Source organism: Sitophilus oryzae, unplaced genomic scaffold, assembly GCF_002938485.1.
Source record: "Sitophilus oryzae breed Bouriz unplaced genomic scaffold, Soryzae_2.0 scaffold_1716_pilon_pilon, whole genome shotgun sequence".
Lineage (NCBI taxonomy): Eukaryota > Metazoa > Arthropoda > Insecta > Coleoptera > Curculionidae > Sitophilus > Sitophilus oryzae.
In genome coordinates, this window is record NW_022146409.1 from 1,515,911 (window position 1) to 1,534,781 (window position 18,871).

General features: G+C 31.2%; 1 protein-coding gene across 1 annotated transcript in view; it reads right to left on the reverse strand.

Annotated features, from left to right (window-relative positions):
* Window positions 1-1,027: 1,027 nt before the first annotated feature.
* Window positions 1,028-18,871, reverse strand: part of LOC115881324 (tyrosine kinase receptor Cad96Ca) — a 98,126-nt gene continuing 80,282 nt past the window's right edge. The window contains exons 7-10 of the mRNA XM_030898759.1: window positions 16,447-16,784; window positions 11,553-11,676; window positions 8,620-8,777; window positions 1,028-1,633 (exon numbers count right to left, since the gene is read on the reverse strand). Of these exons, the coding sequence (XP_030754619.1) occupies window positions 1,409-1,633; window positions 8,620-8,777; window positions 11,553-11,676; window positions 16,447-16,784 (845 nt within the window). The 3' untranslated portion in view covers window positions 1,028-1,408. The remainder of the gene's footprint in view (window positions 1,634-8,619; window positions 8,778-11,552; window positions 11,677-16,446; window positions 16,785-18,871) is intronic.

Below are 18,871 nucleotides of genomic sequence, written 5' to 3' on the forward strand. Positions count from 1 at the left end.
CGTGCCATTTTCATATCTTCTTTGTTGCACTTATAAAGCGTTCAGGGCTGGTCACGTATACAAAATGGAAGAAAACTGCCTACCGAAATCTCTTCTTTTCGGTAAGTTTGTAGACGGTAAGAGGAAACGGGGTGGAAAACCCAAAAGGTACGAGGATATTTTCCATGAAAACTTAAAAGGGGTAAGCATGTAGAATCAGAGGGAAGAAGCAGCGCACAATAGAATGCAATGGGGAAGAATTGAAACTCAGTTAACAACGACAACCAAAAAGTAAAGAAGCAACAAAATAATGTGATTTTTGAATGTTCGGAGTGCGGAAGAGAGATAATATCACATATCGGGCTTTTCAGTCACAGAGAAGCTCATGACAGGAAACGCCGTGTCTGGATGCGTGTCAAATACTCGTCAGCGAGTAATTGCAGTAAGTAAGTAAGTAAGTAGGAGGAATTTTCAATTAGTGGAAAAAGTTAACAAACTTATAACTTTCCACTAATTATACTTCAAAATTTGAGGAATGTCATTTTCGCATTTAATTATATCATCCGTCAAGTAAAAATGTGATTAGAAATTAAAACTTTATTGTTTTATAAGCTAAATATTAGGCTTTCTCTATGGATACAACTCATTACCGCAAGCTCTTGCTGGGATATTCTATTAATTTTAATTGTGTTTATTTAGACATCGTAAAAAATATAAATTAGTGGTTTCAATTACATTGCATACTTTCTAGTTTACGATCATTCACAATGTTTAACAAACACAATTAAAATTAATAGAATATTCTAGCAACAGCTTGCATTAGTCAGTTGAATCCATATAGAAAACCTAATATTTAACTTATAAAACAATCAACTTTTGATTTTTAACCACAATTTCTCTTGACGGAAGATAATCAAAGGCCAAAATGACATTTGCGAGAAATGTCAATTTTGAAGTATAATTAGTTGAAAAATTAAAGGTTTGTTAACTTTTTCTACTAATTAAAAATGCCTACCACTAATTTTGAGGTTCTGAATGCATACATTGAAATTAAAGGAACAAACTTCTACGCTAATGGAAACCACTAATTTATTCTACTAATTGCCAGGTTCTGAATGAAGATTAACACTTTTACATTACAAAGGATGCAAGTGTGTTCGGTTATAAGTTAATTTTATGTTTCTTAATTTATAGTTCTTATTGATTTTTAAAATTCATATTTTCAAATTCGGCGCGTAGTCCTTAGTTGCCGACCAAATATAGATAGAGCAGCAGTACCGCGAGTGCAACAAAGAAATAATATACCTAGTGGCATGTCGTGGATATGTTTACGACAGTTTTTTGGTTCTCTATTTACTCACATAAGTATATTGTGATCTAGATTTTTTTACGCTTTTTATCTAGTAACCTACACTAGCGACACTCTGTGTCAAAGCTTCTCTCCGCTGAGGCTCATCATATTGTAGTAGGAATGATCGGGGAACCTCTCCAATTCGATATAATCAGTCTCTGTCATTATCAGTTTCTCCAACAGCTCTACCAGCTCGGTGAAGGAAGGCCTCTTTTTCGGGTCCTTGTCCCAACAGTAATACATGATATTGTAGAGTTCCCTGCGGCAGTGTTCGGGTTTGTCCAGCCGATATCCATCGCGGACCTGTAATGGTAATGAATGTTTTAGGTGGTTTAAGAGGGTTAACGTATATGCGTAAAGGTTTGGGACTAAAATATGGTCTTAAAAGCACGAACAGACATAACATTTTTAAAAGAAAAAAGGAAACAATAAGGGATATTTTTCATTATTTTTGTTATGGTAAATATTTATTTTAAAATTTGCAAGAGGGTTAAACTTAGGTTCATATACACGCGAATTGCGAAATGCAATACCAAATATCGCAAAATAAAACCGTCTCTTATTTACGCAGTTCATATGTTAGCAAAATTCGTAATGAATTCTAGGGATATTTGTGTTTTGAAACACACGTTGAAAATGTAACTTGAATGAAGTATTTTATTTTTGTCTCCAGTTCTCATTTTCGTTCTATTATGCTGTGATGGCGTTTGGTTATTTTACATAGGTTTATTTTTATAAGCAAACAGGGTGTTAAAAAAAGTGTATCTAACTTTGTGGGGGTGGATTTTGAGGGGTGGATGATTCTATAGATAAAAATAGTAAATGGTTAATTTATAAAATGCTTCCCAAAGAAATTACAGCCCTGGAACGGTTTAATAAAAATAATATAATTTGTTAATTTTTAAGAGCATAAGCAAACCGTTTTTCTTGAAATTTGGTACTCTTACACACATTTTAATGCCAAAGCGAATGGCAATTGCGAAAATTTCCGTAATAGCCTTAAAAGGGTACTTTCCATTAGCGTAGGGTGTATTACTGCTGGTACTTCTTTTATCCTTATAGATAAAGTAATTTCAATAAATGATACACAAAGCTAGGATACTTTTACATAAAACAGGTGCTCTTCGTTTAGCTCGAAAAGGCGAACGGTTTTTAAGATATTTGCGTTTAAAGATTACGATGCATCGATTTTACTATTAGTAATATGATCAAATGTAAAGAAATTAATAAATAAATTTATCTGCTGATTTCGCTAATGCTAAAAGCGATGCATCGGAACATTTAAATGTAAATATCTTGAAAACCGTTCACCGTTTCGAAAGAAAGGAAGAGCACCTTTTTTTCATAAAAAAGTCCTAGCTATAATTTTCATTTATTGTAGTTACGGAATCTACAAGGATAAAGGAAGTACCACCAGTATTATTCTCTACCCTAATGGAAAGTAACCTTTCAGGGCTGTTACAGAATTGTATACTACCGCCATTCGCTTTGGCATTAAAATGTGTTCTTAAAAATGAACAAAATACATTATTTTGATTTGACCTTTCGAGGGCTGTAACTTCTTCGGGAAGCATTTTAGGGCATATATTCATAGGAACTTTTTGTTTTATTTTTAACTCTAGAATCACCCACCAAAGTTAGGTTCACTATTTTTTTGACACCCTGTATTTTGCATAATGGATAAAATTACTTATTTTTTGCGTAGAAGTTACATTTTTGCGTAGAAGACGTAGGAGATTGCTGTATATCTACATATATAAAATGCTAATGTTAATCTGTGTCATCTCTACTGAAGTAACGACTTGTTCTAGAAAGTTGCTTTTTTTACTAAAAGATAGCTAATTGGCTCTTCTAAAAACTGTCGTAGCCGGATTTTTTGTTTTTCATTTAATTAAAAAATAAAATAAAAAGTTTTTTTTTCCTGATGTCGTGGCGGATGCGCCAGGCTTCAACTAGTTTATTAATAAGAAAAATAACAAAAATAAAATACATAGAATAATTGGAACATGTGTAATATTTAAAAAGTGAAAACGGCAAGGAGCATATCACAATTTAGTGCAATAAATGAGAATTAACGATAAAAAAATAAGAAACTACCATAGAATGTCTATAATAGAAGTATTTTCCAATTCTCGGTGTTTTTGAAAAGTTTTACATTAAAACATTACCAGTTTGTAGTCAAAACATTAAACTTCGCACTACAATTTAAATAAAAATTCAATTAGATTGTAAAAAAATAAATACCTACATAATAATTATTAAGTACAGTTTTTTTCATAATTAACCATTGATTATATTATTATAATCATAACAATAAATAAATGACAAGAGATGGCATATTATAACCTAAAAATTCAAAATTCGCAGTGAATATTTAAATTATGCAAATTCGCAAAATACCAAAACAACTTTCTGTCAATTTTGCCGCCTCTGTATTTTTTAAAATCGACCAGTAACCAGAATATTTGAAATTTGCATGGTTATAGTGCAACTATGTATTGTATGGTTATAGTACAACTAGCTTTTACAAATTCGTAACCATTTCTCCGTATTTTAATAGAAATTAAATATTCAATTTACAGTATACAACAGCATTACAAGTTGCATCTCTTGTTAAACTAAATAAATTAGTCTTGTGGACTAATCACGAAATAAGACACATTTTTTCAAAAACTTTTTTAACAAATGTAGTAACAGGCAAAATGTGGTACGCTATTAAAAATAAAATCCAAAACACATTTTTTTTAAGAAAAAGCGAATCATACTTATTTAAATTATGAAAGTCCGATAGACATAGACTACATATAAACAGGGTGAGACTTAATTAAGTGCAAATATTTTTAGGGGGATTAAGTTTATTAATTATTAATAAAATAAGGAAAAGGAATGCAAATCGTAGTAATGGCCATTTATGTCCCTCCAGTGCTGTTAAGAAGGTGAGTTTTGTTGGTGTGAATAATAACTGTTTGTATATTTATAATCAATTTATGTTTCCTAAAATATTTTGATTAAAAGAAAATATATAAAAGCGGGCAATGCTGTGCCGGTCAGGATTAACCACGTGACTAAAAGTTTATTTGGTATGAACTGTATATAAACCTTCCTTAACGTATATGGGTAATTTATTATAGCTTGTACTACCTATTAATGCGTTGATTTTTTTAACACTTTTTTGTGAAAAAAATTACGCAGATATAAATGTTAAAACAACAGTACGGGGGGTAGGGTTTCCTGTCGCATAATATAAATAACGCTTTATAATTAAAAGAATAATATTCTTTTATAATATTATTATTAATATTACTGATGTACTAATTCCATTAAATATGTTTTTTTAATAATACTACAATGTTAGCAACAGCCTACGCTAGACTTTTTTAGATATCTCTGTATATTTAGATTACAATAACGTAAAATATCAAATAATAGATGAATTAATTATTAATTGTAAACTTCCGAAAATAGTTCTATACATTTAAATTATAATTACGAAAGCTATCTAAAAACATGACAAAATTAATTGTAAACTTAATCGATATTTAAATTTGGATTAAATTTGATATTAAATTTAGATTTAATTTAAATTTTATTGCTAAAGTTTCGTTGCCATTTAAGTGCTCGTGATTTATCACCGTTGAATAAATTTCGAAATATACGATTTAATGAAAGAAACATCCTGATTAATTTATTTCATTTCTAGTTTGCCAAATGTACCATATTATCATGTTTTACCGAAATACTTATCTATAAGGAGTAACGAATTAAATTTAATATATGTACAGGGTGGTCCGAACTGTATTACGGAAAAACGGTAGTGTACTCTGCATAAAAATAAGTAAAAAAGTTCGTATAAATGTATGTCCTAAAATGCTTAGTTTCGGAGACACAGGGTGCAGAAGTTTTATTGTAATGTCGATTTTTTCCAAATAATTTCTGAATTAACGTCAATATTTGGACGAAAATTTGTGTCTGGGAGGTTTTTGACATGATAAATTTGATTTTGATGTCAATATGACTACTTGTGGAGGGCACACCTACATATTTTTTGACTGGTTTGAAGAATAATAACTTTTTGTCGATACCTGTATAAAACTACTGAGACAAAAAATCTACATTTACGAAGTTTTTTACCTAAAAAAGGTCTCTTGATAAAAATCGCTATGAACAATGGTTCTTCAGATATTTGAAATCGAAATTATCAATACCTGTCATCATTGATATAAATTAAAATGTTGACTAAATACCGTATGATCGAAAAAAAAAACGGCGTCCAGTTGGCTTGGAAATGAACATCGTTGACATTCCCCATATAATTTTACATATAAAATGACAGCGATCTTCATTTCATAGCCATCGCTGACGCCGTTTTTATTCGATCATACGGTGTTTGTTCTTAAACTGTTTATTTTTTTACAATCAAATCGCGGTTTGCCGTTTTATCAATTTCTTGCAATTTTTTAATTAAACTTTTACATGCAGCCTCTCTTTTGTTTTCATTATGATAGTCCTTTGATTTTACTTGCCATAAACAAAGATATTCTCTATAAATACTAATGAACTCCGCCAATACCTCCCGCATACTTTTTTCATGTTTACTAGCCATTTTTATCTATCTTATAAAAATTATAATATATTATCTTATAAAAAAATAAGAATCAAGCAATAAACCTACAAGAATCAACTTCAGGCTTGCGCAAGTTTGATACACATGTTCATGCATACTTGCGCAAATCACTGAAAAAAATTTGCATGAAAAAAATTTGTACAAGTCTATGCCACTTGCACAAGCCGGAATACTTGTACAAGTTTGTTCCTACATACGTTCAAAATTCTTATACAAGTACGCTTGCACAAGTACACTTGTCAAGTATGCATGAACATCTGTAGCCCCCTTTAAATGCTTTTTTATCATCATTTTTTATAAAAATTTATGATTAATATAAAAAAAATAAAAATTTCACAAATTTATTATTTCACGCAAATAACTATCTACTCAACGTGTTTATTTTTTTTTCAATAATGACATGTATTGACTATTTAAATTCTAAATATTTTCAGAACGGTTGCTCGTAGCGATTTTTACCAAGAGACATTTTTTTACTTAAAAAGTAACGGAAATTTTATATTTTCACTCAATGGACGAAAAGTTATTACTCTTTAAAACAGTTAAAACACATGTAGGTGGCGCCCTCTATAAATTGGAGTTATATTGACATCAAAATCAAATTTCTCATGTCAAAAAACTTCCAGACACCAATCTTCTTATTTTATCTGAAGAATATGCTGCCGAAGTTTCCGGAAACAGTTCGGACCACCCTGTATATTTTTTATTTAACTACGTTTATTAAAAACAGAAGAGATTCTGAAAATTATGTGATTAACAGCGAACAAGTATTTTCTGCAAAAAAATAGATATAAAGTAATATAATATGACATTTTAAATTCAATAAAATACAACATGTTAATTACGGGAAACTACTTGAATTATTATTAAGATGAGTCTTAAATTGGTGCAAATGTTTTTAGGGGTGGTATATTTCGACTCCAGAAACACGTCTATGAGGTTTAACGAAAAAAAAATTGAAAATTTGGAATTTTTATCTAAAAATTTTGGAATATTTTTTATTTTTTAGTTAAAAAACATAATTTCTTGATAAACAACTTGGCAAAATAAATTGTAGATTAAATTTACAAGAAAGAAAACCCAGAAAAGATTAAAATTTAAGCAAAAAATATATTTTTTTTTATTTTAAGTTAAATAACTGGGTGGTTATTTTAGACTTCTTTCAAAAATAGTAATAAAGTAACAGATTAATTCAGTTAAAAACATTTAATGATATTATAAATAAAGTTAACATACTTAAGGTTAAAGATTAGTTTTTTTTTCATACACATATATTATGGTTATTTGTGTCAATAAAGCTCTACTTCGGTGCATAACGGTAGTATAGCCAGCAGCCAGCATAAGAGACATACAGGTACCGTAAGTATAACAGTTAAATAAACTTTAAAAAATCTTAACTTTAGAGAGCTTATGTAAAATGTTCAAAAATGCTGGGAAAACAAACATGTAAACCTAACATCTTTCGCTAATCTCAAAATATTCCAACTGAACAAGGGACCTAGACAAATATTCATCCCTTGATAATACATATCTATCCGCTGTTACGGCACCCCAGGGTCAAGTTTGCGCCATTTCGTTTACAATAAAAGGTAAAAACGAGGGTAAAAATTAGAAATGTCACGTAGTCCTTTACAAGTTAAAATAAACGTATTTTGGATATAAAATTGTGGAATGATTAAATTATATAAGGTGTTTGGAAGTCTGGACGAATTGTTAGAAATAATCTTCCTTGTTTTTTCTTGCAATCTAAATAATAAAAAAAATATGATATACAGGGTGGTTCGAACTATATTCCGGAAACTTTGGCAGAAAATTGTGCACATAAAAATAAATAAAAAAGTTCATATAAACTTATATCCCAAAATGCTTCGTTTCAGAGATACAGGGTGTAGAAGTTTCATTTTTATTTCGATTTTTTCCTAATAATTTCTGAACTAAATTCGGTATTTGCATGAAAATTAGTATCTGATGGTTTTTTAACATGAGAACTTTGATTTCGATGTCAATATGACTCTTTTTTTAACTGGATCGAAAAATAATAAATTTTCGTCCGTATCTGTCTCGGTATCTGTCTAAAACTACTGTTTAGGTAAAAAATGTCTCTTGGTAAAAATATCTTCGAGTAACCGTTTTCAAGATATTTGGAATGGAAATAGCCAATACACGTTTGTTATTGGCAAAAAATAAATATGTTGACTAGATGATAAAAAACGAAATGATAAATTTGTGAACTTTTTTTAAGCTAATCATAGTTTTTGTTTAATCTTTGGCACAAAAACATTGCAAGTTTATTATTTCAGACTAATAACTATACCTTCAACACGTATAATTTTTGTCAATTATGACATGTATTAACTATTTCCATTGCAGATATCTTGACAACGGTTGCTAGCAGCGATTTTTACGAAGAGACATTTTTTAGGTAAAGTAAGGCGTAAATATATTTTTTTTACTCAGTAGTGTAATACAGGGATGGACGAAAAGTTATTACTATTCAAAACAGTTAAAAAATATGTAGGTGGTACCCCCTACAAGTGGGAGTCACATTGACATCGAAATCAAATTTTCGATCTCGACCACATAGAGCCACGGCGGGGATAGCATAGGCAGCAGAGGTTCCTGCTGATTTAAGTATTATTATATTTAAATAATTTTTAGTACCTACCTTTTTCATTACGTCCGCCGCTGATATTCCGGGATATGGCGTGCTTCCTAAAGTTACCACTTCCCAGATGAGAATTCCAAAACTCCATACATCGGACTTCACCGAGAATATATTGTCGTACAGAGATTCCGGTGACATCCATCGAATTGGTAAACGACCTGGCATAATAAAATAATATAAACAAAAAATTAACAATGGTAAAATCAAACAAAATCTATATACATACAAAATATTTCATAAAATAGCTCGATAAAAGTTCTAGCCAATGTAATTAAACTATAGACAGGTTGAAAAAATACTCTGAAAATGTTGACGTTGAAAGAGTAAGGCCGTGTTTATTTTGGAGCTGTGATAAACTTTAAAAGCAAATATACGAGCGAAGCAATGAAATAAAATGCATTGTGTATACTATTTTTGGGTGGACAGCATATCGCTGAGTACTGAGTATGTTAAAAATGTGTTTGCCTGGGTATTGATATATTTATCTGTCATATAATAAAAAAAAATAAAATACTTATTATATCAAAGATAAAACATGTAAAAGATAAAGTAATGTACAACGAACTAGTAGACAGAAAAGACATTCTAATAAATAACACAAAATTGGAAATAGGAGAAAAACACATATAATATATTCGGGACAACTAATACACAGCTCGGGATCCCTACTACCAGAAATCAACCGAAGAGTTAGCATGAAGTACTTAAGGAAGAAACTCAATCATATTTAAATCTAAAATGCTACTGTATCTAAACAAGAAAACATTCAACCAATGTGTACTACCAGTCATGATCTATGCATGCAAAATCTGGACTCAAAATGGACATTTTAAGGAAACTGCAATATGCTGGGAATAACCCAGAAAGACCAAAAAGAATAGAGTGGATACGACAATGGACAAGATACCCAGGTAATAGATGTCATCCACAGAATCAAGTGGCAATGGGCAGGACACCTGGCGAGAAGGATGGACAACAGATTGAGCACAAAAATTAGAGCGTGGTACCCACGAGGAATTAGAGAGACTTAGAGGAAGACCAAACCTGATATGGGACCATGATATTAGAAAATTAGCAGGGATAACTTGGGCCCGCATAGCCAACAATAGACAACAATGAGAAATAGTTGGTACACCATAATTGGAAATGGTTGAATAAACTGACATAGATGATGATGATGATGATGATGATATTAAAAATATGTACTTGAAAAGGTGGTATATTATCAAATTAACGAACCCCTGAAAGTAACAACAGCGGCAATAACCATTCAAATGTACCCTCCTTCGATGCGTTTATATTGGAGCTGTGACAGGTAGAAAAGTAAATACAGTTAACCAGTGTTTATAAAATGATTAACTAACTGGAGAAGAATTTTTTAAATTATCTTCAAAATCTGCAACATGGTATATCAGAAACGACAAGCATCAACGATAATAACGATAATCAACATATTTCGGACTAAATTGAGAGAATTTCTTCATTTATACACCATTTAAGTAATTTAAGACTTCCATATGTGTATAAAGCCGGAAACCTTTTGATTATGTTATACTAGTTTTATGGACCAATGCAAAAAATTTAGTTGATAAAAGTAAAGAAATATAAACATTTTTTGTTCATGGCTGTTTTTTATCGCTCGCCAATAAAAAGTAGTCAGTCTACTACAATTTATTTCGTTTCTTCACTAGCACCTTTGCTTTTATCATTTATCACAACTCCAAGATAATCATGTCCAAAATTTCGTAGATGTAAAACAGATTGGTTGAAAAAGTGAAAAATAAATTTGAGATCAATTTTTTTTCAAGCTTTAGCCAGAACTCTGACTGATTACTTTTAAAATGAAGATACTGTTTTGCTAAGTAAGGTAAAAAGGTAAGACAGAATTTGGCACTGACATTTGACATTTTCTTTGCGTCACTCTATGTCAAACCCTAGCTACGCTCATGGCCCAGACAGACTGAATTTAAATACAGGGTGGTCCGAATTGTATTTTGGAAACTTATGCAAACATATTCTGCACATAAAAATAAGTAAAAAGTTCGTATGCCCTAAAATGCTTAGTTTTGAAGATACAGGATGTAGAAGTTTCATTTTTATTTCGATTTTATTCAAATAATTTATTAAGTAACGTGAATAATTGGTGTGACTGTGATTGGTGTTTGGAAATTTTTTGACATGAGAAATTTGATTTTGATGTCAATATGACTCCTACTTGTAGAGGGCGCAACCTACATATTTCCAAGGCCTCCTGGTAAAAATCGCTACAAGTAATGGTTCTCGAGATATTTGGAATCAAAATTATCAATACCTGTCTTCATTGACATAAATTAAATACGTTGACTAAATAGTTATTAGACTGAAACCATAAATTTGAAATGTTTTTGTGCTAAAAGTTCAACAGAAACTGTTTTATCATCATTTTTACAAAGAAAAATTTATGATTAATTTAAAAAAATAAAAAGTTCCCGAATTTATCATTTCAGTCAAATAACTATATGGTTGGTTGGTTGAAGTGGCGAGTGCGACCGCTTGTCGAACTCTAATTAGCAGAATTGCTATTTTGATACCACTCACTCTGAGACACTAGTAGCTTTATACAGGTACGGACGAAAAGTTATTATTCTTTAAAACAGTAAACCGTGTAGGTGGCGCCCCCTACAAATAAGAGTCATATTGACATCAAAATCCAATTTCTCATGTCAAAAATTCAATTTTCATTCAAATGTTGACGTTATTTCAGAAATTATATGAAAAAAATCAAAACAAAAATGAAATTTCTACATACCGTATCTCCTCCGAAACTAAGCATTTTAGAACATACATTTATACGAACCTTATTACTTACTTTTATCAGCCGAATATGCTGCCGAAGTTTCCACAAGAAAAACAATGAGTTTTTTTCAATTACACCACTGAATTTGCTTGCTTACCTTCGCTTTTTCTTTCGTAGACGTGCGAGGCGATTACGTCACGTGCAAAACCGAAGTCGGCGACCTTGCACGCGTGCTCGTCCGTGATGAGAATGTTCCTGGCTGCCAGATCCCGGTGGATTATCTGGAAACAAGGAAAAATTTGCCTTAATCCTGTTATAAGACTTGTGGAAAGTGGCGAGCAGTAAACCACTTACACTTTCTTATCTCCCAGATTCCGTTTTCAATTTCATACCTTCTGAAATATACAGGGTAAGTTTTTTTTTCGATTATCTCTATGGTCATATGTCTGAAACTACGGAAGATAGAGAGTCGATCAAGTGGGGAAAGAATTTTTTTTACTAATTTCACTTGGCACGGTATTCTTATTCAAATAAGATTTATCACTTGTAAAATATATCAGTTCATTACAGCAATTGAAGAAATTAAAACCTAAAAAATCTATATAAAAACAAAATGTAAACTTATTGAAAAAAATGGGGACATAAATTCTCTAAAACCCTCACAAAACTGCATTATTTTCTATTTGACTGACTCTTTCGCTTCGTAAAATTAATAAAATAGTTTAGTCATTCTGAAATACTTTCAATATGAAAAAAGTTAATTTTTTAATTCTTCATCTAGATGTAAAAGATATAAATACAGGGTTTTCAATGAAAAAAAAAAATGAAGAAAAATTATTTTATATTTTAGAAAGTTTGGCACAGAATTTTAAACACCTTGTATGGTTTAAATTGCGATATTTATAGCAAAGTGCAGTGCAGACCAACTATATCGTTTTTTATTACTAAGAGGTATGTTATTATTTATTTATTTATTTATGGACAATTAACTAAACTAAATTTTCAATAATGGGTATGACCCCCTCTTGCTCTAACAACATCTCTCATACGATTTGGCATAGATTCGATCAAATTTGATATTGTTTCTTGCGGGATGTTAAGCCACTCTTCCTCTACTGCAACAATGAGCTCTGGGATAGAAGTTGGGGCTCTTCGTCTAGTACGAATTGTTCGTTTTAGCTCATCCCATAAATGTTCTATCGGGTTTAAGTCTGGACTGCATGCTGGCCATTCCATAACTCGAAATCCGACTTCTGAAATGTAATCGTGTACGGTTCTTGATGTGTGTGCCTTCGCATTGTCATGCATAAAAGTGAATTCGTTTCCAATGTAGTCGACGTAAGGTACCACATGAACTGCTAAAATCTCCTCAATATACCTAGCACCAGTTAAACCTCCTCTCCCGTACCGACGGTCGCCCCAACGGATGAAAACTGGGTCGGTTCGCGCAGTTATAGAAATTGCATCCCAGATCATGCAGGAACCACCTCCATAAGCAATCCGTTCCTCAATGCAGCATTCTGCGAATCGCTCACCTTGCCTCCGGTACACTTTTCTTCTTTGGTCGATAGCATAGAGGCATATCCTGGTCTCATCTGAGAATAAAACAGATTCCCATTGTTCTAGTGTCCAATTCAGATGTTCCAGTGCAAAACGTAGGCGTGCTTGACGATGAGCTGGGGTAAGTTTTGGACCAATTGCGGGTGTTTTGGGGGTCATGTTACTTTCCTTCAATCTTCGTCTTACTGTCCACTGACTAATAGTCACTCCTCGTGTTTCACGGAGCTGTTATTGCACCTGAATAGCATTAAGATGCCGATTTCTTAACATTGTTGACACAATAAATCGGTCATCACGATCCGTTGTATATCTCTTTCTACCAGTTCCAGGTCGACTACGAAAGGATGGAGTCTCCTCATATCGTTCACACACTGTTCGAACCACTCCGCGTGTCATATGTACTTGCCGAGCTACAGCTCTCTGTTGAAGTCCATTTTCGATTAAAGCGATTACTTAGGCGGCTTTTTCCGGTGATGTATGCATTAAATTGAAACACTAATCAAACAATGAAACACAACTAATCAAAGAATAAAAGGACAATGTGAAAATTTCGATTACAAAGATAGTAATTGCAATATTTGACAAGTTTGTTATTCTTATTGTCACCACAACACAAATACCTTGGTACGCATATAAACGATAAGTACCCTGAATAAATTTATGCTCATATTAAAGCATGTTAAATTGTCTTTGAAACAGCTCATATTTTTTACTTGCCATGATAAATAGATTCTAAAAGACACAGTTAAAACCAAAAGTTCACAGTGGGCCGATTTCTATGCACGTAAGCTTATTTCAATAGGTTCAGAGATATTAATAAATAAATAAAACATTTCTATTTTTCAGCCTATTTAAAAAAATTATTAATAATACAAGAAATGTCCTGAGATGAAAACTATATTAGGCATTTACTTTACATGACATGTACTTACTTTGCTAAAAATTTTGTGATTTTAAATTATATAAGGTGTTCAAAATTCTACGCCAAACTTTGTAAAATATGAAATAAATTTTCTTGATTTAATATTTCATATGGCATTTTCCACAGTAAACTTTTATCAGAGCCACCCAATATTTTTTCTCTCGTATTTTACCGTTGAAAGAATCATATGTAATTATACCGCAAATATCTGCGAAGCCGTTAAGAATTTTGAAATGCTCTAAATACAAAAAATGTTAATTTTTTAATTATCCATTTATTAAAAAATAACATAGAGGTTTAAATTATTTTATATTTTAGAAAGTTTGGAGTAGAATTTTGAACACCCTGTATGGTTTAAGATGACGATATTAATAGCAAAGTACGATATTAATAGCAAAGTACAAACCATCTAAGGTAAATATCTATGGAATATGTTGATTTTCACGACAGTTTTTCTATTTTTAATATTTTTTTTTAAAGTGGCTGAAAAAAAAATATTTATTTATTTATCAATATCTCTGAAACTATCAAAACGCATCTAAGAATATCTTAGGACTATGTAAAGCCTGATGTAAAGTGATCAGAAAGGAAGCCAAAAATATACCGGGTGCGTCTCAAAAGTGGCTCATCCCTATAACTTTTTTAATTCTTTCAGTTCGCTTCACGAGATTTGGTATGTTAGTACTTATATGACATAAATTAGGATTGATAGACATACTCAATTGTTTTCGGTCACTTCTTCTTTCACCGGAAATGACTACAACTTTTAATTTTTAAATGGAACTCTCGGAATTTTTTTACTTTATTTGGTTGGAAAATTACACTCTGAATAGAATGACACTAAACCTTTTGACATTTTCTTATATGGTTTATTTGAAATTATAAGTTGCGGTCCGTGACGAAAATTTGACTCGAAATACCAAGTGTGTGGAATCAAATTATTCGTAAAAAAATGCTTTTTCGAAATATGCTAATGAGCTACCCTCGTTGCATTTTAAAAAATTGAGATATGATTAAAAATACGATTTGTGCATTTTCCATAACTGGTCAGGACAAGACACTAAAAACATTGATTAAGAACTAGTGTTTTTGACGTAGCCATGGCACTCTAGATTGAATTTTAAAATACGATTTTTTATTAAGCGAGAATGTCAAAAGTTTACATATGATATGTCATTCTATTCAGAATGTCATTTTCTATCGAATAAAGTAAAAAAATACCGAGGGTACCATTTGAAAATCAAAAGTTGTAGTCGTTTCCGGTAAAACAGGAAGTGACCAAAAACAATTGAATAGGTCAATCAATCCTAATTTATGTCTTGTACTAATATACCAAATCCCGTTTTTGTATCTGAAAAAATAAAAAAGTTATAGAGGGGAGCCTCGAGAGCATAGACAAACTAACAAAAGCAAGACGCGTCAACGCTGTACTGCAAAACGGTAACAAGTTTGATAAGAGTTTATTACCGCGCTTGCGTCAACTGGCCTTTTAGACGAGGACGGTTTACTTATGGATTGTGTATTTTGTAGTAGCCTTTTAGACAAGGATGTTTAATTAAAAAGCGTTTATTAAAATCAAATAAATTTATTTCCATCGGTAAAATAAACAATAATTTCTGGACATAACAGATATAAAAACAAAAGTTAAATAAACGAAAACGTATTCCTCTTATTAAAGTAACAAAAAAGATGATAGAAAAACAACAGTTATGGTAAACGAAATAAAAGCATTATTCTTCAAAAGGTACAAAAAAATAATTATGTATATCATAATATTAATAATAGGAACAACAAGAAACATCTTAAAAATATACAACTTTTTCAAATATAAAACAAAAACATAAACTTCACATTTTCACAAGAATTTGCAAAATATTAACATTTCGAGTCTATTATAAAATATAAAGCACGAAAATTCAAATCATAAAAAGATTAAAAAGATAAAGATTCTTATAACTTACAGTCAATTTGTAGGACCTTCGTTTTGTCTACGTTAATGTAATCACAATAATATGTATAATCACAGTAATTATTATGTTCTTCATAAATGTAAAATGTATTAAATTATTTGTTTTTTCGTTTTGTACGCTAATAAAATAATAGTAATAACCAAACAAAACGCAAAATCAGGAATTCAACAGTTCGTTCAAGGATGGTTCAAGGCAAAAACGTTTTTCGTTTTATTTAGGTTAGGTTTGACGAGTGCGACTGCGCGATGATTTCTGACTCAACTGGCCAGCGCAAAAACAATAATTCGACTTCCTCAATCCTTTGAAAAGTCTTGCTTTTGTTAGTTTGTCTATGCTCGAGAGGCACCCGGTATAGGGTGTTTTATTTAAAAAAAATCATCCCTATCCACTCACACTGTTTTGAGTCACCCTGTAGAGGTTAAGTTATATTTTCCCGCAATACATACTTCAAATTAATTTGCACTTAAATAAAATTCCTAAGTTTTATATGTTAGGAGCTACAGATGCTGAGAAATAGAGAAATAAATAAATAATAATAACCTTTGACTTACATCGGTATACTAAGCTCACTTAATAAAGCTACCGCATTAATAACTCACCCCGTTCGCCGACAGGAATTCCATCCCCCGCGCCACCTGGTAGCAGAACGACGTGAGGTCCCTCGAAGTGAGCGACTTGCTCTTGCCGTGCATATTATTGTAATAGCGCTCCGCCCTCGAGTTCCTCAGGTAGCTCTGCAGCTTGCCCCGCGTTATGTACTCCATAATAAGGAAGACGGGCTCCTTGTCCGTGCAGCAACCGAGCAATTTCACCACGTTCGGGTGCGGTTCAAGCATTTTCATCACCTGGAGCTCGGACAGGAGGTCGGATTTCTCCTTCTCGTTGGCGTTCTCTTTCAGGGTTTTGACGGCGACGATTGTGGGACCGGCGTCTTTGCCTAAAAAGAAGAATAGTGTTCAGTGAGTAAGAGAGTTATGTAAATTGTTTGTAACATTGCAGGTTATACAGGGTGTCCCAATATTCCGCGGACATAGAACGACTACGAAGTTTTGGAATCAAAATAAGTTCATTAGATACAATTTACCACTATATAATAGTGCTTCGCTTGTCCGCTAGAGGACATGAAACTTTTAAAAAAATAAACACATTATTTTTTCAGATATCTTAAGAACCGTTATTCCGATTTGAATGAGATTTTGGGGGACTATGTTTTGCTAAGTGGCTTTAACTAGTAGTGGGAACTATCGAATGAATACTATCGAAACATTCGATAGTTGCAATTCATTCGAATGATTCGATAGCTAGTAAAAAAAACATTCGTTGAAAACTATTCGAATAAAAATTATCGAATAGATGCGTCATCTGCCTTGAAATATTGTATTCTAGTAATTCGGTAGCAAAAACCATTCATTTATAAAATTCATTCATTTATCAAATTCATTTATTCGTCAGGATCGATTATAATAAAATATTAACTGGATTTTAGTTGTCGCCCGGCGACGTAGGTTTCTTTCCGAGAAACCCGACAGCGGTCGGTGGCAATGCTATGAAAGAAGCCGGCATCTTTGATTTTTTGCGGAGTCATATAAAGATAAGGACACATTATTTTTTTTTATTGAGGTGCTAGTATTTACACAGAAAATACATTATGAAGGGCGCTGTTGCCATATATTGGTATTAGTTGATATTAGCAAAGAATATTATTGTTTGGCTTTAGTTAGTTAGCGATAGTAGGTATGTATAAATATTTTGCATTTTTTTTATTAATATTCTGTTGTTAGGTTAGGTTAGGTTAGATAATAAAATATTTTGGATGTAGGAAAATAATTTTTAATGTTTTTAAGCAAAGACTGGTTTAATAAAAATAATAATAACAGTAATAATTTGTTATACCTATAACAACAAAATTTAAAATAATTTAATATAAACATTTTTTTACGTAGTAGCAAAATATAAACAACAAATTAGATGTCAAAATTATTTATATTATATCCTATTTAAAAATAATATAGTCTTTAAATTTTTTGTGGCAACGTTGGTTTATTAAATAATAATAATTACAGAACTAATTTGTTATATTAACAACAAACTTTAAAATCATGAAATATAAACATTTATTAATTTTCTAAGCATGCAGTGTAATGGAAGGAAAATATAAATAAAAAATTAGAAATCAAAATTATTTATATTAGGTACTTTATATTTACTATTTAAAAATAATATTTACTTTTACTGGCATTTACTTTAAAAAATAAATGAAATATTTCTTCGCAAAAAACTACATGTAAGAGAATTATGCCCACTTGCACCGTTTGTATAAACTTTGTTTAAAGGCTAAACAGTGATTAACTACAATAAAATATGTATAGTTAATCACTGTTTAGCCTTTAAACAAAGTTTATACAAACGGTGCAAGTGGGAATTAGTATAAACAAAAAACAAACATTGTTAACTTTTTTTTTAAATTGGCACGTGTAAAACTTTCAATTTAATTTTCTCACCCCCATAGTTAGAGTTCGAGAACCATTTACTTAACCACATTACTTAAATATGATTATTAAGTTCAACTAATTCGTATTATTAAAACATCTAAAATACAAATATGTATTTTTAAAATTTCCCATTAAAAAATAGACCTATAGACCATATAAAATAAAATAATTGAAAGATCGGGCTACGGAAAATCACACAAATTTTCGGAAAAATTTTGACACCTGCACACGCACACAATCGTCAATTAAAAAAAAACTACTATTTTAGTATTTTAAATATTTTAATAAACGCAAAAATAGCACAGTATTTATAAGGTGAAGTTATAAAAATTTGGAAGAACTAATAATGCACTGACGCACACAAAAATCAAACGAATACTAAATTTCATTTATCAAAAAAATTCGATAGTCGTGGCTCAACGATAACCATTTAGTCGCACGGCGAGGTTGTCACATATGCTTTAGTATACAAATGAATGAATGATTTTATTCGAATAAAACCATTCGATAGTTGAAATCATTCATTCAGTAA